The sequence below is a fragment of the Lissotriton vulgaris genome, chromosome 7 (genome assembly GCF_964263255.1).
Source record: "Lissotriton vulgaris chromosome 7, aLisVul1.2, whole genome shotgun sequence".
Lineage (NCBI taxonomy): Eukaryota > Metazoa > Chordata > Amphibia > Caudata > Salamandridae > Lissotriton > Lissotriton vulgaris.
The window spans coordinates 1,160,548,664-1,160,575,418 of record NC_141695.1 but is presented as its reverse complement, the minus strand read 5'-3'; the positions used below and the strand labels follow the sequence as shown (position 1 = coordinate 1,160,575,418).

General features: G+C 44.5%; 1 protein-coding gene across 2 annotated transcripts in view; it reads left to right on the top strand.

Moving 5' to 3' along the window:
• Positions 1 to 26,755, top strand: part of LOC147703086 (protein Shroom1-like) — a 219,451-nt gene that overhangs the window by 132,462 nt on the left and 60,234 nt on the right. For both annotated transcript variants that reach the window (XM_086931624.1, XM_086931623.1), the window contains exon 2: positions 6,906 to 9,806. In XM_086931624.1, the coding sequence (XP_086787750.1) occupies positions 7,005 to 9,806 (2,802 nt within the window). In that variant the 5' untranslated portion in view covers positions 6,906 to 7,004. The remainder of the gene's footprint in view (positions 1 to 6,905; positions 9,807 to 26,755) is intronic.

Genomic DNA, 26,755 nt, shown 5'->3' with positions numbered 1-26,755 from the left:
CAAAGCAGATGTGTGTCCTGAAGAGATATTTGAGACCGCAATGGGTTGTGTTACCACACCAGGCAGGTAAGCGTTAATGTCGAATGCAGAACGTGTGTTCCACATCTGACGAGGGCTCTACCCAGACTCCACTGCAAGCAGGCAGGTTTGTGGGCATGATACAGGTGCCCTCCATTCCGGAAAAAACGGTTAGTCAAACTTAAGTAAATTACACAGTCTTGTCATCGTGCCAAAGAAAAACTTGAGCAACATACTGAATTTCAGATCGAGATTAATCCCTGAGAATAACTCACGGTCTGTATTTGCAGAAATAAAACAAAATTGTTTTATAGTGTATCAGGTCCATAGTAAAAAAAAAAAACTGACTGCGTTGTCGCAAAATGCTACATAAATTCAGTCACTCAAAAACTCGCTCTCAAAATTCACAGAACAGAAAGCCTCCGAACGCCAATGCTGATTTATGACAGTGTCCGCAGTCATGCCAAATGCACAGTATATTTCAAAGCATGATTATCATAAAGGCTTTTCCAAACGACCTCTTAAACACCAGACCGAGGAATGGCAATGACCCTCAATAAGAGAGGACTTGCTTTGATGTGGGCCCCACCTGCAGGCAGCACTGAACAGGTGTTAATAGCGGGACTTCTTAACAAGCCCAGGAGTGGTGCGTGCGTGCACAGTCTGCTCATTTTCAAGCACTGTGCTTGTGCTTGTGGCGCTCCCCTGCTCGCTCCCGCAAGGTGGATGCCGCCACAAGCAGGAGTGTGTGCTTGAAAATGAGCAGAGCGACAGCTAAAGGCCCTCCTATCAGCGCATGTGAGGTGCGTAGGCGAGACCTAAAGAGGAACAAAAGAATAAGTTCAAAAAGTGACTGCCCAAGAGCACACAATTTGACCAAATATGAGTCCGGGATTAAAACCATATTTCCTGGTCCTATGTGTCCAACAGGCCACAACTGTAATGCAGTAATTCTGATGGCATGGCCAAGAATCAGCCATTCTCTGAGAAAAGTAAATGTGTTGTGGGCCACCCAATTTAGAATACAGTGTTTATTTTCAGCATATTTAGGTGAAGTGGTAAAGCTGAGATTAGACCACATATCCTGTGTTCAGGCACGAAACAGTGCTATTGGAAGAAGATTAAATATATGAAACGAATAACAGGAGTAGGGTTTAAAATCTGAGCTAAGTGGTTTGTACTTAACATATCGGATAAGGGAAAGCACCAAAATACTTGAAGCGGAGTGGCCTTGGGCTTAGTTGTGGCGAAGTAAAACATTGCAAAATAGGTGCTAATCCTCAGTGACTGGAAGATAGATATGGACTGGTGTATGCTTGCAGAAAAAGTGGTGCATTAGGGGAGAGGATGCCATAAGAAGTTTGGGAAAATATGGAATGCATACAGAGCCTTCTGTGAGTATTTGCAAATGGAGACAGAATGCAAATTAATAAACCCAAGCACTGCCACATCCGTACTAGAACGGTTAATGGAAGAAAATGTACTGATGTCTCACTGTATTCTGCAGACAGGTTGAATACTGGAAGGTATCGGAAGTATATGGACGTGGGTGATGAACTATTATTTTAACTGTCTATCAAAAATAATTAAACATATCTAAAAGAAATAGAGATTAAAGTCAAATATCAGTTCTATAGCAAAATTATCCACTGGACCAGAACTTGTGATGGTAAGTGGTTACTAGCAATATGTGCATTAGATACTGCTATTTACCATTGGTGTTATAACGCTTAAGACTATTTCATTCCATTTGGATACTAGGGAGGTTAATTTTCTAAACTTTACTCTCAAAAGCTACAATAGCGAGCAGTTAAAGCTTGCGCCAGAAGCTGGTAACGGGTTAGACCTCCAGTGCAGTATGAATAATAATCATGGTCGATACGCTTGCTCTTCGGCCGAGTAATAGCTTTTAAGATGTAGAGAAGGGGGGTGGGTGGTGGGGGCTTTCAAAATGAAACCCAAAATTGTGCTAAGGGAATTCAACCCCCACTGCCTAACAAACATTTTCTGATGTCTCCTGCTAGTGTAAAACGTCCTGCAAAGTAATAAGGGAAACACTGTGCGCTGAAATATTTGTTTCTAAAGAAATACGGGGTCTGAATTCTCCAGATGGCTGCTGCACAAAATAATTCCTAAAGCATGCGGTGCATTTTCCTACAGAAAGAGCACTTGAGCTTCTCACTCTTTTAAATGAGAAACTTGAGAGCTCTGATAGTGGCAATTGCTTTCCACATATTATGCCACCGATTTCAATGATCTGCCGGTTGCACTGCGGTAAGAAAGACTTTCATGCAACTGATACCTGCAGTTTACCATTTCGAGTAAGCACTGTTTATCTGTTGGTTTCTCCACGCATGAGGAATAACTCTTACTCTCTACGTTTTACTCGGATCTAGCCCTCTCCTACCTTAAATGTACTCTCGCTCTTGTGGTGGGAAGATTTGCTCTTCATGTTGGTGCTATGTGGGTCGATTCGTCGTAGCTGGGGATCCAGTACAATGATGCGTTAAAACTATATGTAAACCGGTATAAAACCAGGACTAACAAATATCAAAATACACGCCGCACTCATATGGGAGCCGCCATATGCACCGATGCATGCTGGGAAAACGGAGACCTCTACAACCAATAAACCCAAAGTGGAAGGGACGATACTCGAGCAGCCATCTTAAAGCTTTTCGTTTTATGAAGTAAATTAAATGCGAAAACAGAGGTTTAAGTATAGTTTCATTATAATTGCCAGTAATTCAGAAGAAGTATGCCAAGAAAATTAGTTATTGAAATTGGTAACTAGCATTTAAAATAACACTATAGCTTCCTTTAAACAGACAAATCAAAAGATTAAATACAATCATTTTGTTTTTTCAAATACTTACATAAGTGTGACATCTAGAGATATTTTGTTTTGTTGTCAGTAAACAAAGAGGCCTGCTTGCGTTTTTTGAGTTAAAGGCAGTGCTTTAAAGGGAAAACAAGCAATGGTCGCGCGGCCGTGAAAATACTGGCTCATTGAAAACAGCAAAGCGGCCGCATGGCCGCGAAAGTGAAAGTGATCGCGATCAAGCGCGGCGAGCGATGCGCTTAATGAGCATGATGAGGAAAGCCATATGGCGCCTCTGCTCGTAAGCGCGCGCCCGCGCACATGCAAGCAAGCTGTAGGCCGGCCATGGCAGCATTTTTTGAAGCCCTTACTAAAAGTCTCGCCAGACCAGCGCATGCGCTGGGTCAGGGGAGACCTAAAAAGATGACACTTTTGTTAAAAAACTTAAAAGCCTCCCCCCATCAAAACTACCCAGCCTGCGAGCATCCCCATGAAAAATAAGAGGCGATTAGCAGTGGTCAGAAGTCTGTAAAACAGAGCAAGCGGCATATGTAGGAGCCGTCTGCTCTGAACTCCGTGACCCTTCTGAAACTCGGAGGCCTGGCTGCAAGAACACTTACCTGATGCAATGACCTGGTGCCCTCTTCTGCAATGTCCTGATGCGCTCTTTGGTAATCTGCTCCTCTGCACGGCTGCCAATGTGTGTGTTGCTCTGATGGGAGGCATGACCATTTTATTGCGCTGCTTGTGTTAAATTCAGCTTTGAGGAATGGTTTCATACTCTCACCTGATCTAGGCAGTGGAGTAGAAGGGAGGTGAGCCCTAAGAAGTAGTGTCTGAGCACTGGGGAGAGGTCAGGTGCGCATGCGCAGGTACGCACCTTTCAGGAAACCCTGCTCAGAACCCCACGGTGAAAAAACATCCACTTAATTCACTTTTTATTCATCTATATGATGTAACAAAGGTACTGATTTCGAGCTGATGGATGTTTGATTGTTTTGTGGACAGCTCCATCTACTTTCAATGCTTGAGTCTATTCCAACTGCTTTCAAACCTCAAGAATTACATATATGATGATCTCAAAAGAATCATCCCTTGTGCTCAGTCTGTTGATTCTTGACTCCAGAACTTGTCATAATTTTCACCTTGCAAATCTCTGTTCCTCCTTTTTTCTGCTAGGTACCTTATAGAAAGGGACACATAAATAAAAACTAAAATATATATTTCAAGTTAGTATTTATACAATCTTAGCAAATGTATTTATTTGGGCTGCAATTCCACATTTATCCTTTTATTTCCAGAATGTTCAGTTTGTCTTTAAAATACTAAATCTCGACTCTGTGCTCAGTTATACATGTTCTAATTGTGACAGTAAAATTAGAATGCACTTTTGCTGAAGGGAGTGCCATACTAGGGAATATGATGAAGTACCGTCCAAGTGCACTGTCAGGTCACCAGATGCATTTAGTTGAAAGTAATGGGACAGAGTGTATCAAGCAGTTTCCTTTGCTGTCTGTTGCATGCCTTTATAGGAGTCCCACCTGGTGTCCGAGGTGTGCTGTCCACTACCCACATGAAATGAAATGAATGAATGAAAATACACTTATACAGCGCGATTGCTGCCCTGGGGCGTCCAAGCGCTAGGGAACCAGAAGAGGGGGTGTAATGAGGCTGACAGAAACTGGAAGAAGAAGGGGGGCTGAATTGATTACGGGGATTTGAATAGATGAGTTTTAAGTTGCTTACGGAAGGAGGCAAGGTTAGGGTTAGATCTCAGGTGAGGGGGTAGGGTGTTCCAGGTTTTTGAGGCGTTGAAGGTGAACATTCTTCCACCTGCTCTAGACCTCTTGATTCTGGGAACTTTTGCCATAAAGGCCTGGCTAGAACGTAGTTCACGGCCTGGATGGTATTGGCTGACTAGGCTACGCAAGAGTTTTGGGCCCGAGTCCCAGAAGGCCTGATGGGCAATACACATTGCCTTAAAGGTGACTCTTTTCCGTACTGGCAGCCAGTGAAGGCTGGTCAGTGCCTCTCTGACTGAAATTCTTCGTGGAATTTGCAGTAGGGTGCGAGCCGCACAGTTCTGCACCAGTTGCAACCTATTCAATGTGTACTCTGGGGCTCCCAAGTAAAGGACGTTATTTGAGTCCAGGCGTGATTGTATTATACCCTGAATAGCTGTTTGTTTAGCCTCCATAGGGAGCAGGGGTAGGACCTTCTTCAATGTCCGAAGGAGTCCAAAGCAGGTGGCGGAAAGCTTTGTGGCCTGGGTGTTAAAAGTGAGGTTCTTGTCCAGCCATACCCCTAGGCTTTTGATGTTATCTTTCGGGGCCGGGGGGGGGCCTAGACAGGTGGGCCATAATGACTTGAAGAAGGTCGGGTCGGCCGGGCCTAGCAGCATGAGCTCCGTTTTGTCCCCATTCAGCTTCAGTGAGGACAGCGTCATCCAGGACTTCACCTCCTCCAGACATTTGGTTAGACCCCCCGATGGAGAGTGTTGGGCTTCCTGCGCTAAGGAGACCACCAGCTGTGTGTCGTCCGCATAGGAAATGATCTTAACTCCATACGGACGAACTACATCAGCCAGTGGCCTCATATAGATATTAAAAAGCGCAGGGCTTAAAGAGGAGCCCTGGGGGACTCCACACTTCATCGGTATGCTGGAAGAGACGGCTTGTCCGTCAAATATCTGGAACGACCTGTCACTCAGGAAGGATTTTATCCAGAGCCAGGCCTTGTCCACAATGCCGACGTTTGCTATACGGTTCAGTAAGGTGTTATGACTGACCGTGTCAAACGCCGCACTGAGATCAAGGAGGACCACTGCCACTGATCCTCCTTGATCGATGATTCTTCTGGACTCCTCAACGACCATAAGGAGGGCGGACTCTGTTCCATGCTTGGGCCTGAATCCTGTCTGTGTAGGGTCTAACAGCAGATTGCTTTCCAGGTAGTTGACCAATTGGAGATTGATATATTTCTCTGCAATTTTACTTACCCAGGGGAGTAGTGAAATCGGGCGGTAATTGGCAAAGTCCGAGGGATCCAGATGAGGCTTTTTTATTAGTGCTCGAACCATTGCCTTTTTCCAGGCCGGAGGAACCGTGGCAGAGTCAATGGACGCATTCACTAGATTCATGATGATGGGTAGAACCGTCTGGGATGCGAGTAACATTGTCTCTGGGGGGGCCGGGTCTGTTGGTGAGCCGGATTTCACTTTCCGAGCTATGGATTTAACTTCTTCTAGGTCCATACAAGTGAAGTGGTCGAGTGTGGAGAGGGAGGCAAGCTCTGGGTCTGGCCCTCCGTTGTTGTTATGAGGCGGCGTGGACACAGTGCTGGTAGGGAAGGAGGAATATATATTGCTGCTCACTGTGATACCTGCACATTGGATCACTGTGAAAAGTTGTTAGAATCTACCTGCCAGGTGGGAAAGAAACTGCCCTCGCATGATAACAGCTTTAGGATTGGCCTGAGCGTTGTCAACTTGCACTCCCAGGCAGACTCTCTCCAGCCCCAGGAACGTAGCTGAGGCTGGAGAGCGCATCACTGCGCATGATGGGTTTGGTCAGCCTGAGATGGCTGGCCAAACGCCTCATGTGCTTTGAAGGGAGTACCCACCAGTCCCCTACCAGCAGTGTCATCCCCTGGACCCGCTCTAAGACTCGTCAGAGTCCTGGGGGCGGGTCCAGGAGATTAAAATAAAACGATAATAAAACGGGTTTAGGACCCATTTTGTTTGCTGGTGGTGGGGGGGGGGGGGTGGGGAGGGGCAGCGCTCCTCCGCTCTAATGGAGTGGCTGCCTGCTGATTATTTTAAAACACATAAAATGTAATCCACTGAAATTCACATATAGGAAATTAAATGTAAATCACAGAAAAGGGATTAAAGTTTAGTGGTTAGTTTGAATTTTAGGATGAAGGGTTGAGCCTAGAATTAGGTTGAAATTTAGTAATTTAGTTGGAAATGTTTTCGATGATGTACATTAGATGCTTATTTCTGAAAAACTGATTTGAAGCCTGCATTCCTTGCCTAATAGTAACCAGTTTAATCTCTTTCTTGCAGGCTCTCCTGCGTATAATCTCCAATGCGTAACGAGGATTTACAGAGCGCACCTCGCCGAAGGATCTTGAGACCGAAACTTTAAACTCTGCCCTTACTCTCATGCCCATGGCTTCCATTGAAAAGGAGTTAGAAAGATGGAACCTGCATGAAACAGGTGGAATTGCAAAGCTGTTGCATCCCATGGGCTCCAATTACACCAGTAGGCTTTCCCCTGCGAAATCTATCAGCAGCTTAGACCACCTACTTCAGTTTCCGGGTAAGGCGGACTCTGCTTACAGCTCGTTCTCCGGAGGTTCCACTCTTCCAGACTACCATAGTTCCCCACTGTATAACGCTCACTACTGCCTGCCACCAGCGCAACTATCCTATATGGATTCGGAATATGTCCGAGCTATTTATAGCCCCAACATCATGAACTCTGAGCTGAATGACCTGTATCCACTGAAACCTGTAGATATCAATAGATTGAATAGCTCTGACAATATTAGTAAGGTCAATGTTGGTGGACAGTGTGAGAGCTCTCCTTTGCTTGATTCCTTAGAGAAGTGCCCCTCGCCTCGACCTCCACCCCTGCCTCCGCTGCCTAATCCACCAAACCCACCTGCAAGGCTTGATAGCTACAAAACACGGAGGACTTTTGATAAGCCAAAGGACAGTGGTGCTCTTCTCAACCACAGAGAGCCAAAGGCCATTCGTGGTAACATTACCTATAGCTATGTTTCTACGTGCAACACCAAAGGAAGGTGTTTTCAGGACAGCTGGAATCCTCAACAAAAGAACCAGAGCCTGCAAGACAGAGCTGAAGAGAGAGACTTAGATGATTCAGAGACCAAGGACAAGAGGTCTGCTTGCACAAAGCAAGCATCTGTAATTCTTCAAGAATCTCTTCCATCCAGTGGCGTGTCCAAAACAGACAGGCCGCTCTATACTCAAAACGCCGTTCAGAATTATTACGCTCCTGGTCCTTTGAACTCTAAAGCCTCTCACCCAGCGCATTCCAATCACAAAGTCAATGATTTGCCTGAGAGCAAACAGTATTTTTATCTTTCCAACGTCCACAAACAAACCTTCAGAGGTGTAGACCAGCCAGGCTCAGCGTCAGACTCTAAAGTGCACACTTCTGCATTCCCAATGAATCGCCCTGATGCATTGCTGGAAAATCATTTTGAACAGGATGAGAATGTGCCTCAAAGCACAGCAAGCTTGAAATACGCTAACCGCCTGCCTCAAAGAGAGTCGATGTCGGATCGAGTATGTGGTTTGGCTAATGACGGTCACCTTCAGAGCAAAGGGACAGGTGGTGATGGTCCCTACTACACTTCCACAGAAGGAACAAGCAAGGATAGGTGGGAAATACCTCAAAATGCAGCATCAAAATCCTACCACCCACCTCACTTCCCCAGTGTCGGTGCCCCGGAAGCTGGTACGTTTCTACATGAAGAACCTGAGATCTGTGGTAAGCGGCTATTCAATAAGTCCAACCAGATATTCTACTGTGGGCCCAAGTCCGAGCCCTCTTTGCTGACATCAAGTGCATTTAAATCTGCGAATCAAAATGATGAAAGTGGCAGCAACCTACACCTAAAAACAGATGGAGAGGTAACGTCAGAATCCACTATCCACAAAGCACAACTGGATGCTCAGCCGTTAAAAACACATCCCTTGTGTGATTTAACCAGTGAAAAGATCACCAAAGAGAAAACTCCAATGCTTTACCATCTTGCCAGTGGGAGGCATGCTCAGATGGCAGCAATTTTAAGCTTACAAAAACAAACACCACAACATGAAGTCTTGGAAAAAGCACCAAAGACAATTTCACAAAGCACCCCCGTTTCCACCACAGAAGGTACAGACATAAAAAGGGAAAGTAAACCCTCCCACAATCTGAAGGACCACCAGAATGAGGTAATAGGGGGCAATACTGCCTATCGCCATGGGAATGAGAAGATGCCACTGAGCCCGCCTACTTCTCTGGATGATAGTTTCATGAACGACTACAGGGAAAAACTTAAAACCGCTCAAAAGAAAGTTTTGCGTGAGACGTCCTTCAAGAGGAGGGACCTGCAGATGAGTCTGCCCATCAGGTTAAAGGTCACTACTCCCAAGAGGCCAGGCATTGAGCATTTCAAGTCCCTTTCACTTACCAATGCTAGTGATGATGCTGGATTCACTCCTCTGAGTGGGGCACTGGGAAGCAGCGATGCAAGCAAGAATGAAGAAACAAAGAAGCCCCTTATTTCTCGGATTGGAGGAAGAAAAAGGCAAACCAAAGAGGAAAAAAAGCTTTATCATTCGGAACCAGAAAAGCTTGACCAGCTGGGGGTTTTGCAGGATCCCAGGCCCTTGAGAAAGGGTGACAGTACAGGAATGGTTTCCTGTGAGAGAACGGAGGCAGGCTTGACAACCTCCAGGAAACTAGCCTCTGAAAACCGGGAGCGAGCTTGTTCTGCCTCAAGTCTTTCAAAAACAGAACTGAAACAAATCCAACACACAGCCCTTATTCAGTATATTGAACGGAAGACCGCCCAGAAATCCACTAGCATTCAGCAAATTCCACTGCACAAACCCACGCAGAGGCTTTCACCGGGGAGAAGACATTCTGAATGGAGTTCCTACCCAAGCAGCAACCAAACTATCCTGCACCCCGAGGGTTCCCTCCAACCTTCTGCACCAGGAAGAAGCTCAGAGTCCTCCTGTCTTCATGCAGCCTCTTATGATGTGCCAGAATACAGAACTGAGAGGCTCGCGCCTGAAGTAACACCACCAAAAGCTCAGCCTTTGGCAAGGGAATCGGACTCAAGCAACACAGGCCATTCGCCATTAGCAGAACATATTGTCCAATTAGAGGAGCATCCATCCACCAAAAGTCGAGAACGGATAAAATCTGCGCTTCCTATTCAGGTAAGGTGTTGCAGAACAAGGGGTTGACTTATGTGTATGGTAACGATTGTTTCTTCCAACTTACAACAGAATGGCTTGCTGTTTTTCTGGCTGTGAAGTAGTAGCTTGTGAAATCTGGGGATTTTCTTATGAAACGTTGCCTTTGCAACGTTGGGGGGCCGGACAAGGCACAGTCCTACTGAGCCGAGCACCGCCTACACCTACCTATCATCCAGATTTCTTACAGGTTAGCGATCTAGTGGCTAACCTGGGGGGCATAAAAGGCAGGCTTGCACGGACGCGCAGCCGGTAAGGTACATGCTGCGACGGGAGGTTCAGAACTGCAAACTTTTAATATTTAGAATTTTTTAGAGGGGCAGGAGCGCACCTTACGGTTGGTCTCAAAAATCACATTGTGTGAGTTTGATTTGTTTTGAAAGCTCCCACCAGTGTTGCACATTAAACCCTCACCTTTCGCCACACTTTGCACCAAGAAAGACGCAGGGCAACTCTCCGGTCCAACGCGGTCTGCTTTAGGCAGCCGTTTGATTGGAGAGAGGCTGCAGATGAGGCAAAGGGAATCCGGACTGTGGCGGCCATCTTAGGGGTTAGCACAAAAGGCAGGTTTGCACGGACGCGCGCAGCGGGCACGCCATTGGCGCGCCTAAGGCAAGCCTGTCTGCGCCCGTCCGCTCCCGGCTGCTGGGTCACGCTGCCCCCTGTAGCTGATACGATGAAGGGGCTAAAGTACTCCAAAGAAAAGCTGCTACTGTTACGGGACACCCCTATAAGCAAGTGTCATAAGATAGAGCTCTCTCTGGGAGCAGTAGCGGAAAGATGCGGACATTGTGAATGGGTTAGGACTCAGCCCAAGCAATTAGACCCTCCCCAGATCGCAGGTGATATAGGGGGAAAGGGTAAAAATCTGCAAACCCGGAGTCCGTTCACCTGGGGGGAGTAGGACAGGAGCGCATTCAAGCCCTCTACATTAATGCTCGATCACCCCTAAACACTTTTGATGAAGTATGGGATTTATTAGAGGATCAGAAGCCTGACTTATGCCTTATATCAGAATCCTGGCTGCAATGCCACACTACCCCATTGGTATCGCTTGCTTTGCCGATAGAATACTCTATATCACGACTAGATAGGATAAATAAGAGGGGGGAGGCTTGGTTATTGCCTCGCGGGACCCTGTACATATCAAAGTTCTGGATACAGTGTTGACGGAAATTAAGCAAGACACTGATATTCATAAAAAAAGATTAAGAGCAGAATACTTTTGGATTCGTAAGATGTGTAGCCTACAACCACAAGGATTAAATGACAGGATCGAATTATCTTGTTTTCTTTAATTTCGAACTAAGACTGTTGTTTCTGCATACTGTATCCCTATCCAAGATGGCCGACATTTAGAGATCATCATTGTGTTTTAAGAAAGATAACGTGAAAGTAGATTTTCCTTAGAGTTAACACATTAGAATTTATTTAATATTATTTAAGCATTCATATACACTTAAGATTTGTATGTGTTCATTTTTTTCGGACTTTACATATTAGGCGTTTAAAATGTCATTTAACACAGTTTACCGAGATATTCCACATTGCTCATCATGTCATTTTAAAGTACTAGTCCACACTTATCAAATAATCATTTCCAGATTTAATTTCGATAAAATATACAAGTCGCGATCACGTGACCACTACATGATCCAATCAACAGAGTGTTTTATAACCACTGCACTCAGTAAACTGCTAGCGTGTTGAGGATTGGATGCACCACGTGGTTCGCGCGGACTTTCACTTCCGTGAGTACGATCGAAATGCTGAAAATGTAGATAACGTTAATTTTCCATCTAGCACATGAAAATTAGGTTTACAAGCTTAGTGAGTAACCTAGGAAGAGTAGTTTTAAGACAGATTATGAATCTTTAGATTTTTTTAACTTTAAGACACTTAGCCTTGCATTGTTTTATTCACAGAACCCGAGGTCGCTTTCACAATGTCGAGATTATTTTGGCCATTTTGTTCATCTAACATTGACTTGGTATGTCGATTGATTCATTGTACATTTTTGAACTATTTCGTGAATGTTTGTTATTCGTAGTACACTTTGAAAAAAATACTTAAGGGTGGCTCACAAAATTCCTTGTTTTTTCCTTATACAGACCTTGAGGAAGGGTCTCTGACCAGAAATGCATCGGGTTTCTGTGAAGTGAAATTTGATTTAATCATGAAGTTTATATTATGCATGAATAAATAAACGACATTAAGAGAAGAAGAATATTTGACGAATTGGATGAATTCTTTCATAAATGTTTTGAAATGAATAAATGAGAAACTTGGGAATGACCTTCTCAGATCTGGGTTGAAGAGTGCACACGACCTCTTAAGGTGGGGAACCTCCGCCTTTTCTAGAAATCTATTAACAGATCCCCCCCTGGCCACTGACTTGGACTGACCACTGTGCCCTTACCTTCACTTGGATGGCAACAGGCAGTGGCAATAAGCCCCATGGTAGAATGATTCCACGGAGAGCATGGAGGAAAGTCACCCGGGACTCGTTTAGTCAAGCTTTCAGGCCCCCTTTCCTGTGAGAAAGTTGAGACTAGTGACATGGCCTTAGATCAATGGGAGACCTCTATTGTAGACCCATTAAACATTATTGCTCCTTTTAGAGCAATACGTACGAGGGATAGAGAGAACTCAGCCCCATGGTACTCCGAGACTCTTAAAAAGGACAAGCATTTACAATGCAGTGGTCTCAGCATTATTAAAGGTAGAGCTATTGGCATTGCTCATGACATTTTTTTTCATTTTTTTAAAAAAAAACATAAATAAATGGTATTGTCATTTACAATGGCAATAGGTGAGCATTAGAGAGTAGTAGAGAGTATTCGCGGACACAGAGTCACACACACAGAAAGCCACACAGAGAGAGAGAGAGCCACACACACACAGAGAGAGAGCACCCCACACACACAGAGCGCCCCACACACACAGAGCCACCCCCCCCACACACACACACACAGAGCCCCAACACACACACACACACAGCCCCCCCACACACACACACACAGCCCCCCCCCCCACACACACACACACAGAGCCCCCCCCCACACACACAGAGAGCCCCACACACACACACACAAACCGAGAGCCCCCCACAAACACACACAGCGAGCCCCCCACACACACAGAGAGCCCCCCACACATTTACAATGCAACTGTCTCGCCTTTGCAAAAGTTAGAGCTATTGGCATTGTAAATGACAATTTTTTTTATTTATGTGTTGGTTTTGAAAACATATAAATGGCATTGTCATTTACAATGGCAATAGCTGAGCATTGATGTGTGCGTGCTCACACTGCTCACTTCTCACTAGTGGAGAAGTTACGGCATGAGCGTTGTAGGGGAAGGGGAATCCTTTACAGAGAGTCATTTTCTCTCTAGATTTCCCTTCTCTTTTTGAAACTAAGGAGCAGCAACATTGTTTTGGTCATTTTCTTGGTGTCACCAGGGCTTTAAGTCGAAGCTTTTCCAATATTATATGCAACCCATAGTTGCTGCTTATTTATCTTATGTAACTAACGACTATTGACAAAGTCAATAGTCTTGACTTGTTGTAGATATGTTACTTTTATCATATATCTGGATGTAATGACAAACAGCAAAACAGGCCGGGCGGCACACTATACTATTAAGCACAGACTTTGTTTACATGTTTTTAAGCCACACCCTTATATCTTTGCCAACTATGGCCTATTAACCGATCCCCCCTGGCCACTGACTTGGACTGACCACTGTGCCCTTACCTTCACTTGGATGGCAACAGGCAGTGGCAATAAGCCCCATGGTAGAGTGATTCAACGGAGAGCATGGGGGAAAGTCACCCGGGACTCGTTTAGTCAAGCTTTCAGGCCCCCTTCTTGTGAGAAAGTTGAGACTAGTGACATGGCCTTAGATCAATGGGAGACCTCTATTGTAGACATGTTAAACATTAATGCTCCTTTTAGAGCAATCCGTATGAGGGATAGAGAGAACTCAGCCCCTTGGTACTCAGAGTCTCTTAAAAAGGATAAAGCCCACTGCAGAGGGAAAGAAAGGAAATGGAGAAAAACGAAACGGCGGGAGGATAAAAAGGCTTTCTCAGCGGCGCATAAATGCTATTTAAAAAATTGCAATACGGCAAGTAAAGATCATTTAGGGGTGCAAATACGTGAGGCGAACAACTCCTTCAAGGAGCTCTTTCAAATACTTAAGGAGGTCACGAATCCCATAGTAAACACACTATCCATCACCCGTACTCAAATATTGTGTAACAATCTAGCAAACTATTTTAAGGAAAAAATAGACGAGATTTACTGCTCTTTAGAAGGAGGAAAGGTATTTAGCGTGCCACTCCCTGTAGCGAGAGATCCCACTTTACCTAGATTAGACTCCTTCGCTACTTTTACAATAGAGCAAGTGGAGACTCTGCCGGCACAAACTAAAGCAGGTGCTCCAACAGACCCGGTGTTGCCATTTAAAATGGCCGAATTAGCATCTGTTCTAGCTCCCTCTCTAACTAAGGTCTGTAATATCTCCTTGGATACAGCCTCTTTCCCAAGTAATTGGAAAAAAGCGCATGTAAAGCCGCTGCTAAGAAAAGCGCTGGCAGATCCAATGGAGCCGCAAAATAACAGGCCAATCTCCCTTCTCCCGAGTAGTTCAAAGGTCTTGGAGACTTTGGTAAATAGGCAACTGATGCTATATTTGGAACAGCATAGTCTACTCGATCCCTCGCAATCAGTAATTCGCCCGGCCCACAACACGGAGGCAGCATTAGTAGAGGTCACTGATACCATCAGGATGTCGCTGGACAGAGGGGCACCCACTATGCTTGTGCTTTTAGATCTTTCGGCAGCCTTCGACACCTTGTCCCATGTTGTCATGCTGTACAGACTGCGGGAGATTGGTGTCGGAGGTGCTGCCTGGACTTGGATACAGAGTTTTCTGAACAACAGAATTCAATGTGTACAATTAAACACATTTGTCTCTCAGACCTTGGCAGTAGACAAGGGCGTTCCACAGGGCTCAATTTTAAGCCCTACTCTATTCAACATCTATGTGGCTCCTTTGGCTTCCATCATCAGCCTGTGGATTTGAGACAATCTTGTATGCGGATGATACACAGGTAATAGTCCCCATCAAGACAAATCCAGCTCAGACGAAAGCCAAGTTCAAGTCCTGTATGCTGCAAATTGCTGTCTGGATGAACCAGAACTTCCTGCAGTTAAACTCTAATAAAACGGAGATTCTCCTATTTGGGAAAGCAACAGAGATATGGTCTGCAGATTGGTGGCCATTAGAACTAGGGGAGGCACCAAATCCTAAGACACATGCACGGAACCTGGGCATATGGATCGATAATAAAATCTCGATGGAGGAGCATGTAAAAGCAGTATCTGCTTCGTCATCATTCAAATTCTAAAAAAAAAAATCTTCCCATAGCTCCCTATGAGGGATAGAAAGACCTTAGTACAAGCTCTATTAGTCATCAGGCTTGACTATGGCAATGCCCTCCTGACAGGCATCAGAGAATAACTTGCAGCAAGGCTACAGGTGGTGCAAAATACTGCTGCTCGATTAGTTCTTAACAAACCATGGCTTACTCCGTCTCGCCCTCTTTTGCAACAGCGGCACTGGTTACCTGTGAAGAAGAGAGCATTGTTCAAGCTACTGGTAATGGGGCTCAGAGCATGACAGGGGATTGGCCCCTATATCGAAGGAGAAAGATTACAGCCTATACCCCTGTGCGTGTTTTAAGATCCAGTAATCGAAATTTACTCTGCCCATGCAAGAAAACAAAAATGGGAGGACTCGCATTTTCCTATTTAGCCCCTCTCCATTGGAATCGCTAGCCGAACAAGCTGCTTGTGTGCCCTAGCCTGAAACTTTTTAAGAAGCTGCTAAAACCTGGTTGTTTTAAAGTCGCAATTCCTGGATTAGCCGTCTGTATTTCGCTGCCAAAAGCGCCGAGAGATCCCTCTGGGGATGATTCGTTTGCGCGATATAAGTTTTAAAATAAATAAATAATAAATAAAATAAGAACAGTTTACTGCTGGATGTTTTACCCATTCATAGAACCCTTAACTCCCCAACATTCATGAAAGTCTGAAAGTAGCACTAGGCCATCTAACATTTTAACCATTACTCTAGAGAAGCCAAGCATGTATGTAGGTAGTCAACAAGCACACACTACAGCAACTTCACTTAGTAGCACATAGTCATTGGGTCATTCAACAATGTAATGTTTTACCAATACTTGTAATTTTAAAAGTCATGTTGTTGCTGGCGATGGCTATGTGATCACTTGCTTCACTGTTATTAAACTGAGCAGAGAGCACTTTCTAATAGTTAATTCCAAATTTCTGGCACAGAAATAGAGCATCCAAATGCTCCAGCCCACTGGGGAAATGCCCAGTGTAGAAAATGGTCAGTCCAGGCCGGTCTGAGTAGCAAAGAGAACTTTGTGACATGCGTTAATGCTCGCCATAATAAGCTCCTTAGCTTATGCGCATGGTTTCAAGTAAATTGAAGTGTGGTACATTACAGTAGACTATACATCTTATACAGTCGTGTTTTGGATTCATGATTAGGATTCGTGGTTAAAGAGACCTGGTTACTTAGGCTGTGATTCTAAAAGGCTTCCTGATTTTCCAGTTTTTAGATTGCACAGCTCATAAAATAGTACTACTTACCACTGCAAGCATTTTAACAATATATTTTCAAAAAGCCCCCTAAGTAATAGTAAACAAGAACATCTTGAATGCAGCAAAATGCTTGTTTTCCCTTACTTAGGTGGAGCATCAAAAGATTAACAGTTCATCTCGCCATAAGATTATTTTTAGCGGGTCTCATTTTCTGAGAAAGATTATGTCTATAGGATGAGCTAATACAGAAGTGATGAAGTTCTCCTGTGCAGGGAAAATATACCAAAGAGCCCAGGTATGTTTGCAAGGACATGCTGGTTACCCAGAATGATGCACCTCTGGCACTGAGACAAGAGCTTTGTTATGAGTCTTTAGGTGAAACCTTTTGACACAAAATGAACATGGATGTGAAGGACTGCCTTGTTAAATGAGAAAAAGCGAATCGAAGACCAGGAGTTGTAGCTCTTTTAGGTTTCTGTTATAGTTTAAGCTCCTGGATCTAGTTCACACTACCTTTGTCCCATTGAAAGTGGACTCCATGAAGCGGGATGACATTCCATTCTTAGCTTGCCCCTAAATGCAGGGCAAGCAGAGACATGGGTATGAGGGAGGTGGTAATCATCTCTCACAAATTGTCAATGCAATTCAGAACATTGCAAAGTGGTGATCTGTGTACTCTTAGGAAAATCCAAGCTTCTGACGTATGTTGTTTCAGCTGCATTGGCAACACCTACAGCAAACCCAAAAAGACATGGATGACAGCTTTTGCCCCAGAAGAAGGGTGTTGCGGAGTACAGCAAGTGGGTACCTTCCCGCTGAGTGTGCGTTAGAAGTGGTCTAGATGGTACTACATGGTGATCTTGGAAGACAGGTGAAGGAGTGAGTGCTACTACGGCATGTGCTGAAGGGGGGTATAGTCCTCTCAGCCATTTCAGACGTCACCTACTAATCTTTTGGCATGGAGATGAGGAGAGTATATTCAGGCCAGTCCTAGCCACATTAGCAGCCACTTCGGAGCATTCCCTTCATTTGCACAGAAACTCCTTCTTAGGCTAAAGGCTACAAGCTGAGGATCTGGAATGGAGAGCTGACCATCTGAGGCCAGAGCTCCCGTTCATTGTGCTAGCTTCGTCTGGGTCCTGGCCTGCGTGACTGTCCATTGCTGTGGCATTGATCCTGTCAAGGGGAAACAATGTCAGAAGGAAAACAAAAGTCCATACTTCCTACAGATATTTTCTATAGTCTGAGGCAAAATATTTTCAATCTATGAGGACACGAAAAGCTAATTCAATATGCCCATGCTGATACAAAACCAGACAACAAGGCATGGAATGAATAGGATTAATCATGGCAGACAGTATGCGGGTTGAGGTGGGACACGAAGTACATTAGCTTTTTTAAAGGTATAGGTGTTTTGGTGTTAAGATGGTAGGAAAGGCAGGGGTGAGAAGAACCGGAGATATTTAGGGGAATAAAGACCTGCAACCGGAGACTTGTTGAAACTTCATTGACAGACACCTTTGCCAAAACAATTAATTTGTTTTACAAGCTTGATGTAATCTTCTGACGAAATGATTAATGTAGTCTCCTCAGCATTCAAATTGAAACAAGATAATGTCCTTGAGCAGGTTGTGTTTGATGATGAAGTAAGCATGTCCGGGGGGCGGGGGGGGGGGGGGGTCAAGTGTTTCTCTGCACATAAGGAGAAACCTATAACTAATAGCCCAAATTGCATGTATTTATTTGCTCTTTCTGAAAACCTAAAACTACATTCTTGCGCATTGTATACATTAAGTTATGCCCTTTGGTTCTAACAAAACCACAGAAAATAGAGTTACTCCATTGCCAAAGGTTTATGAGGGGCTCCTAACATAAACTTTCTATGGTGTACCTACCAAACTAACTCCTAGCCCAGTGCACACATGCAGGCTGTGTCAGAAGTATGCAAAGGAACCAGCCTTGAATGCTCGCTGCAAGTTAGACCCCTACGTGACTCAAACTGCCTTTATTGAACCAGCAAGTAGGAGAAATAATTTGCAATGCTTAATTTGTATCGTCTTTGTAGATCTGAAATTGGCATTGAGAATCCTTAAGGAAGTCTGTCTAAAGACAATTAAGTTTTCACTTTGAGCTAGAAAGGCCACTTGGTTAACCAGAGGTAACTTCTGCCCTCTCATTTGTTCCTCTCCTAATAAGTCACAGATTGGCCTCTGTTGCTTCAGCACAGTGTCAAAACATGCTATACTAACTGTATGTTGTGTAGGGTGAGCAACGTCCTGTAGTGAAGCAAATCTGATATGTGACTAAAACTGCACTAGAGCCAATCACCCTTAGGAAGAACGATCATCTTGATTTGCTATGGGCAAGTCCACTTGTGCTAGCATAAAGTTCTTTTATTTCTAGCAGAGTCAGTATTTTCAGCAGGGTAGTGTGTACACGTCAGATACATTTCATTCGACCCATCGGCAGCAAAATAGTCCTTGTATCCAACAATGGGTGTTTTTGATGCCAGGCTGGAATTTGCTCCAGTTCTTTTAGTTTCACTTGGCACCGTTGCTTGCAAATGAGCTGGCGGCTTTTGTTTCTTGGCCCATTATCGCAATGTTCTCCTGGACTTGTAAGAAGGCTCAGCTGTTATTCAATGCGGGCTTTTTCTGTATAATGCACGTCAGATTGGTAGTTAATAAAACACGATAAAACAGATCATGCAATACAATTTTGAAGAGAAGGGGGAAAGAGGCTTTCTTGGATATCATTTCCCTCTCCAAACTCAGGAACCACTGTTGAAATGAGAAATTCAAAGTGGGTGCCTCTGGATTTTCTTGGAAGGTGACCCAACCAACGGCAAAGCAATGTTTGTTTCCTTGTAATCTTAGTAGGGTCACACCAACATCTGATTAGAGAACTGCAGCTTTCTTTCACCATCCTAATAGATCCTTATTTCAGCTATTCTTTCAAGATAGCACAGTGATTTTGTAACATGGTCTATGAAGCCACAGAGAAAACGTAACTGTTGAACAAAGTGTCTTTTACGGTGTAGTACTGTGAGCAGTGCTTGGTTGATTTCACTACAGAGACTCCCAGGAGGCACTTGCCTAGAGAGTTTCTTTTGTCTCCAATGTAAGCGGGAAATTGAATGACTGACCTTGGAGAACCTTTGCACAACTAATCACTGTATTCTCCTCTCCATGTCAATGTTGCATAAACCAATTGGATCAGTGCAGGTGTTTATTTGCAGAGGTGTTTTTTTTAGCACCACATGTCGCTGTGCAGCCCCTTTATAACACTTCTCCGCCAGTTGGCTAGTAAGAATAGAGTTTTGGTCTCTGTTTGCTTAATCCTACTGTTTTTGTGATCAGTTGAAGCTTATTGATGTTGAGGCTGTCGGACATTGACTAGCAGAACGTCCTCCTAATGGAGGGGCTCGGTAGTTTAGCAGAGATGGAAAGGGTAAAATACAAATCTCACTTCCTGGAAACCAATATATTTTTAACATGTACACACCCTAAAATTTTTGTTATTGGTATCCAGACCTCCTTCGCTGCAGATGAGCTAGATAGGAGATCACAATGAACATTTTTGTCAGTTTTTAGCATTTTTTTTTAAAACATGGCAAATCCCTTCGGTCACCCTCATGCAAGAACACATGTCAGCCAATACTGTACCCACGCCGTAGGTCTCCGGAACGTGGGGTACCAGATATGTATGGATTTTCTGTCGGTTCACAGTGGCCACAGGCAACAAACTGGGTGATTGTACCAATTTTTTAAATATGGAATGATGAAAGATATTACAAGCGAAATAAGGGTTTAGGCTACCTGTCTCATCGTCACATGTATCACTCCTGGGCTGTATGAAAACATAAGACAACCGTATATTTTTTACATATACACATCATAAGGTTAATATCGCTGGGTGGAATACTTTCTTCATCTGATTGCCAGAACCAGTGAACTCCCTGAATGGGAGGTTTTTTTTTCATCATATTTTTAGCATTTAATCCAAAAGCATGGACATTCTCAACAGTCTCTCTTTATAACAGGAACATACCCATGCCGAAGCTTGACCCCCATTTTTATTCTTCTCAGCTCCTGGGCAAGGGTGTACTAGACATTTAGGGGTGTTCTGTGTGTTCAGGGTTCCCACAGGCAATAAACATGGTGCAGTACAATTTGGAAAGGATCTGGAAGGAAAATGCCAGTAATGCTCTGTCATTTGGTCGCAGGTTTCACCCTCGAGCTCTCTGAAAACCTAGCACAACTGTATAAATTTTAATGCCTACACATTCTAAGGTTGCTTTTACTGCATTCTAGATCTTCCTTTGTGCCAATTCACTGGCTAAGAGTTCTCACTGAATGTGACCGTTGTGAGATTTCTATCAATTTATCTTAAAAAATAAGGGAATTGTCTCCAGTCTTCCTCACGCTGGAACATATCTCTGCCAAGGCTTTTCCCCAGAGTAGGTTCCTCTGAGACTTTTAAATGTGGGGTTGCCAGACATGTATGGGTTTTCTATGGGCTTGAGGTGTCCCCAGGCGAAAAAGTTGGTACAGTGCATTTTTGAAATTTGGAATGCAGCTGAAGGGATAATGCCTGTTTAGGCTACCTGACATTTGGTGCAGATATATCACTCTTGCGTTGTGTAGAAGGATACCACACATATATATTTCCAACATCCACGTATCAGAAGATTTCTATCGCTGGCAGCTGACCCACCCTCACCCTGACTGGCTGTTCAGGACAATGCGCTGAACAAGACATATGTCATACTGTCACATTTTTACCCAAAACATCATAATTTCCTTCAGTGTTCTTCACGCAGGAAGCTATCCATGGCAAGGCTTTACCCGACCCTGTGTTAACCAAGATCTTCCAAGTGTGAGGTTGTAAGACGTGGGTTTTCTATAGGTTTAGAAGGGAGCCACATACTAGACACCAGTGAATGTTTTTGATGAGGGGCAATTCTATGGAGGATGTCGCCACTATTTGGCCCTGGCTTCGCCACCAAAATTATTCTGGTACGGTTTGCATTTTTTGGCCTATGGAAATCCCAGAGTGTCTGGCTCCTGGCAGGGGTACAGGCCCACAGTTGTTTCCTCTCCCAGTATTTGTTGGACAGAGAAGCATTGAGAGAGGAAGGAGCTGTCTGAAACTGAATCAAGAAGTTGGGCTTGGAATGGGAGGAATTGGGGTCAATTCTAGTTCATCCCACTAAAAACTCCATCTTCTAGTTCGTTTCTTCTGTTGGTGTGGTGGGTGGGAAGGCGGGAGCAAATGAGCAGCTCCTTACGTCCTGTCTGTCCCCTCCCTACGTCCCATAAAAAAAATGGCTGGAGCTGGGGCACATGGTTAGGGCGTAGCTGGGAGCAGTTACAGATGTCCTTGACTAAGCCCCACTAGCTTGATCCTTAGATTTACCAGGGGTTTTATGGGTTGCATTTGTCCTGCCAAAGCTACGATTTTCTTTTCAGAGATATTGTAGTTTGCTCCACTAACCTCTGCTGGAGATTTTTGGCTCCTAACCTTTAATTGCAAATATGTACATGACCCATCTTCTTATGATCTGCATTTTAGCATTCCCGTCTGTTATGGAATTCTTTTTCCTTTACTTACCATGTCTTAGCCAGTACGTCCCATGGGTATACCAATATATCTGGCCACAAAATCTCCATTTATTAGCTTTGCCTCCCCCTACAATCAAGACCATTGTATCCCCTTCTCTGACTCTTTGGGCATATGTCCTCTGTATGACTTGGAAAAGAAGTTCAGCTTTTTTTACTGACTTTTTTAAATTCGTTCACAGTGGATTTGACAATCTGCAAATCCAGTGAAGAGACTCCTCCTTATCTCTGTTGAAAGGTGACCACCAACCACAGCGAGTGTGGCTACTGCCCTCTTATATCAGCCACTGGTGGTGGTGAGTGCAGATTATAGGCCAGGAATACATGTATTTGTCCCCCCTGCTTGGGAGGCTGCCTGCTGACCGTCTGCTGTAAGGACCGGTCCAGATTCCATTGTTAGGGCCTTTCCTTCCTCATGTACATAGTCAGTGGATGGAGTGTTTCTCATACGTATGTGTTCAGTGACACGTGATGAAACTAGTTTCACAGTGGGGTATAATGTGTGTATTCTACTTCAGATCATCTTGATCTGGGTGAAAGTGACATCCAGACTGTCCCTTTTTTTGCAGGTCCCCTTCACAAAAGTGGTGTAGACTTGTGGGCCTGGGGTAAGATTAATCTCTTTCTTAGTAGAACGTTTCCTTGTTGTCCTCCTCCGCCCCCACCCCCTTTCCTGTGAAAGGCAAAGACAGCCTAACCAGTCTGGTTCAACTAACAAATGATCTGGACCTTCAAAACATGTCAAGCCTACTGAGACGAAGAGCAAAGATTCACTCTCACTGGATCGAAGGGAGATTTCCTTTAATTTAAAGAACGCTTGATATATGGTTATCTGAAGCATCCCATCTGTGCCCCTAAAGTGGGATTAACCAGTTGAATGCTGATGACCGAACCGCTCCGTCATCAGCTACGGGTGACCTGTGCTGATGACAGAACGGTTCCATCATGGCCCGCTCGGCGCGCCTGCGCGGCGCGAATTTCGCGCCTGCGCTGACGTTCTATTGAGCGGGGCGGGCCATGACGGAACCGCTCCGTCACAAGCACAGGTCAACCGACGCTGGTGACGGAGCGGTTCCGTCACCAGCATGCGGCCGCCGCGCGGCCGCCCCGCCCCCTTAGCACTGCGGCAGAATAGCCGCCGCAGTGAAGGGGTTAATACTGGTCCACTTTAGTCTGGTACTATGTCAGTGTTTGAGGAGTCTCAGCAATACATTGCTGATAAGTTATTTTCTAGAGACAGTGGTTTGTCGGTGTCTGTCTTTACTAAGTCTGGGGATTAGCCTTTGGTTCTGGAACACTTTGTTCTTTGCAGCAAAGAGAAAAACGGAACCCTGGCAAACATTGCCTAGGGCTGTGGGGCTGCATCTACACTTCCACAATAACATCTGTGGTAGTCACAGATCTTTTGTGTCTCTACCTCTGATCTTCCGGGTAACCTGAGGTGGCTGCTCCTACACATCCCCTGGGGTATACATGATAGAGCGCGCAGGTCACCCGGGTCACAGGTTTACCAATTTTCCACGCACTGGGCCCTGGAGTGCATATGTATGACTGAGTGTTGCGTGAACCGGGTGATTCTTACACGCTACTATGAGTAATTCGGGGGGTGACTCTTACACCACTTACTATTCATGTACCTGACTTACCACAGGCACATTACTCCTGACGGATCAGGAGCTAGCAGTGGACAGGTGACAAGATTCCTAAAGGAGAAAAACTTCTATATACCAAGTACGTGTATCCACACTTTATAATGTAAATGACCACAGACACCTGATGAGTTTAAAGATTTATCAAGAAATTTCAGAATGAATATGCCAAGATGATAAGCCAAATACAAAGTAACACATCAATCAGTAGAACTAATGCCACAATGTAACTATGGATTAAGGCAAGTACCATTAGAATACTTGGGAACACTACAGGGTATGAACATTTAGTGAACACGCTATTCAGCACAAGTTTAAACTAAGGCAAGGGACATGAACGGGACCTAGAATGTGTAATAAAACTAGGCTATTTATGCTATTCTTACTAAATTCACTGCAACCATGCTAAAGGAAAAGGGGAAAATTGGAACACACTAATAAAATACACCAGTTTAATAATGTCCTACAGGTGGGGAGAGAAGTGGAACAATTCTAATAAACCATTGCATATAATTTGCATTTCAAGGTGATAGGGCAATATCACAGGCAAGAGTGCTTTATTAAGAAAAGAAGAAGAGAGAGATAGGAAGACGTAAACCCACAGATCAATAATTACCTAATTAGGAATGAAGACTAACCCTGGCCACGGGTCAGTTTGGAAAGACGGGGACAAGGACCCTCAAGGAATGGAATACCAGAATGCGAGCAGGTACAGCTCACGGACAGTCAGGACAGGATACCCCTCAGGTTTGGGTCAGGACTGGGCTCACCAAGGTACGACCAACACCCACAGCTTCGGATGCAACGCCTGCGTTACCCCTCTCTGCAAGTAATCCGCCAGAAACCCCGATTGGGTTTTCGAATTTCCCCAGCAAAGTGCTTCGCCAGCACTTAAGACTATTTCCACCCCTAGGAGTTTGTGGAAAGTATGGACAGAGTGCTCCGCAGCACTCTAGATTGATCACCTATAGAGTTCGTAGGGTCAGTGACAGGTCTGCTACTCGGACAAGTCGGACAATTTCTCTAAGCTACACTAGGCCAGTTATACGGTTTGGGGACCCCTGGACCACCCACTAATGTTGCAAGTGACAGTTTCCCACATTATGATTGGTCAGGAGAGGGGACCTGGACATTGTCACCTCCTAGAATTTCGTGTTCACATCATTACTATTAAATTTTGCATACCCGCCCCTTGGGTTCACGTTCCCAGCCATAGGAATACAGAAGACAATACAAGTGCACAGTATATAGCAACAGTGTTTCTTGAGACAAGGTAGAATATGGCTTCTTCGCGATGGGTTCCCAGGCGCATCGGGCTTCAGGAGCCAGCTGGCTTGTTTTAGCTTCTGCGCAGTGGGGTTTCTCCCATGTCACGTGACAGGGTTCAGAAGAGCTTCAAGTATGGTGCAGCTCTCGTTTCCCCAGCCCCCAGAGACGCGGTACATGAAAAGTAAGCGAGAACAAATTAGAATCATACGTAAAAATAATCACACTGTATACCGTTATAGACTTTACTACACCCCTTATTTTATAATATCTAGAGCATTAAAGTTTAGTGCAAAAAGACAGATAGGCTGAAGCAGCAGTAGCAAGCAGAGAGCGTGGTGAGAGACAAGCGGCCATGTTTGCAACAATGCGCATGAGCAACATAATCCCTCCAGAATGCGAGTGCGTCACATCACGTGAGTATGACCGACGCATGCGCAGACTGAATTTCAGCAAAGCAGCTTTTTCCGTAGTGCAAGCATTGTTAGGATGAAAAGACACACAGGCAAGCCTCTCGGGGACACCCGCGTGTTGGGGAAAATGCTAAATAAATGACGGACAGTTAGATTAATATGATTATAAGTTAGGCGAGGTTCATGAGTGAGAGCAAGTCGCTTTACGTGCGAATCCTTGCTCCATCAATCCCCTCTTTGATGATATTTACTATCATCACTACATAGGAAACAGATGCCAACTTTCATTCTTCCATATCATGCATCTCAATTTCGATGAACTTATTGTTGAGTTTTCTTTCGGCTTCTCTATGAGAGTGGTGATTCTTGGCCTTTTTGTAGATTTGATTCCTCAATTCTTCTAATTCTAACTCATCAATATTTCTCTTCACTCCTCTCTTATTCACAGTGTACTTTTTGCATTTTTGACATTTACAGCAGATGAATATAATCAGTGCAACCACACCTATTCCAGCTATTGGCATCAGTATTTTCCACAGAAGATTTCTACCTAAGTTAGAAAACCAACCACCTATAGAGGAGAGACCTCCAGTCAGTCTCGTCCAGGCACTGTCAACCTCTAATGGTTTGAGTTCTTTTTCCAAATTAGTTATGTTCCTTACATATTTCTTAAGTTCGATACTTTTGTCAGGTATGTAGGTGCAACAATGTTGCGCCTTCAGCATTCTACAGACTCCGCCCTCTTTTGCCAATAAGGTGTCAAGAGCAAGGCGATTCTGTAAAACCATTGATCTGATCGCAACCATCTCAGTATTGACCAGTAGGAATCCAGCAGCAGTGTCAGTTGATAACCGATCCACTACTGTAGACAATTTGCAGATTCTGTGAGTATTCAGAACTACCCCCATTCCAGGTATCAGTGCACTAAAGATATCACCTATAATTTCACCTACACTTTCACGTTTTCTACGCGCTAAGCCATTAGTCTCTTCATTGCTTCCAGCAGCATTATTCACATGGTATACTTTCGGGAAGACAATGCCAAAGTAGCAGCTTCCATACCAGTGATCCGGCAATTTGAAATAAGCCTTGTTCCCACATATATAATAAATTCCGGGAAACACAGGCTCTGACCCATTTTTGAAACCCCAATCTCCAATTACCTTGTAATTATGTTCACACTCGCTGGAACCGATGAATACATTGTTATAATATTCTGTCCTTTCTCTATGGAGACAAAGTTTCCCTTTCCGTTCAAAATCCAGCAACAAAGCAGGAGTAGCTTCGCCTTGCGAGGTGTTGTCCATGTGCTCTGCCCACCTAGGG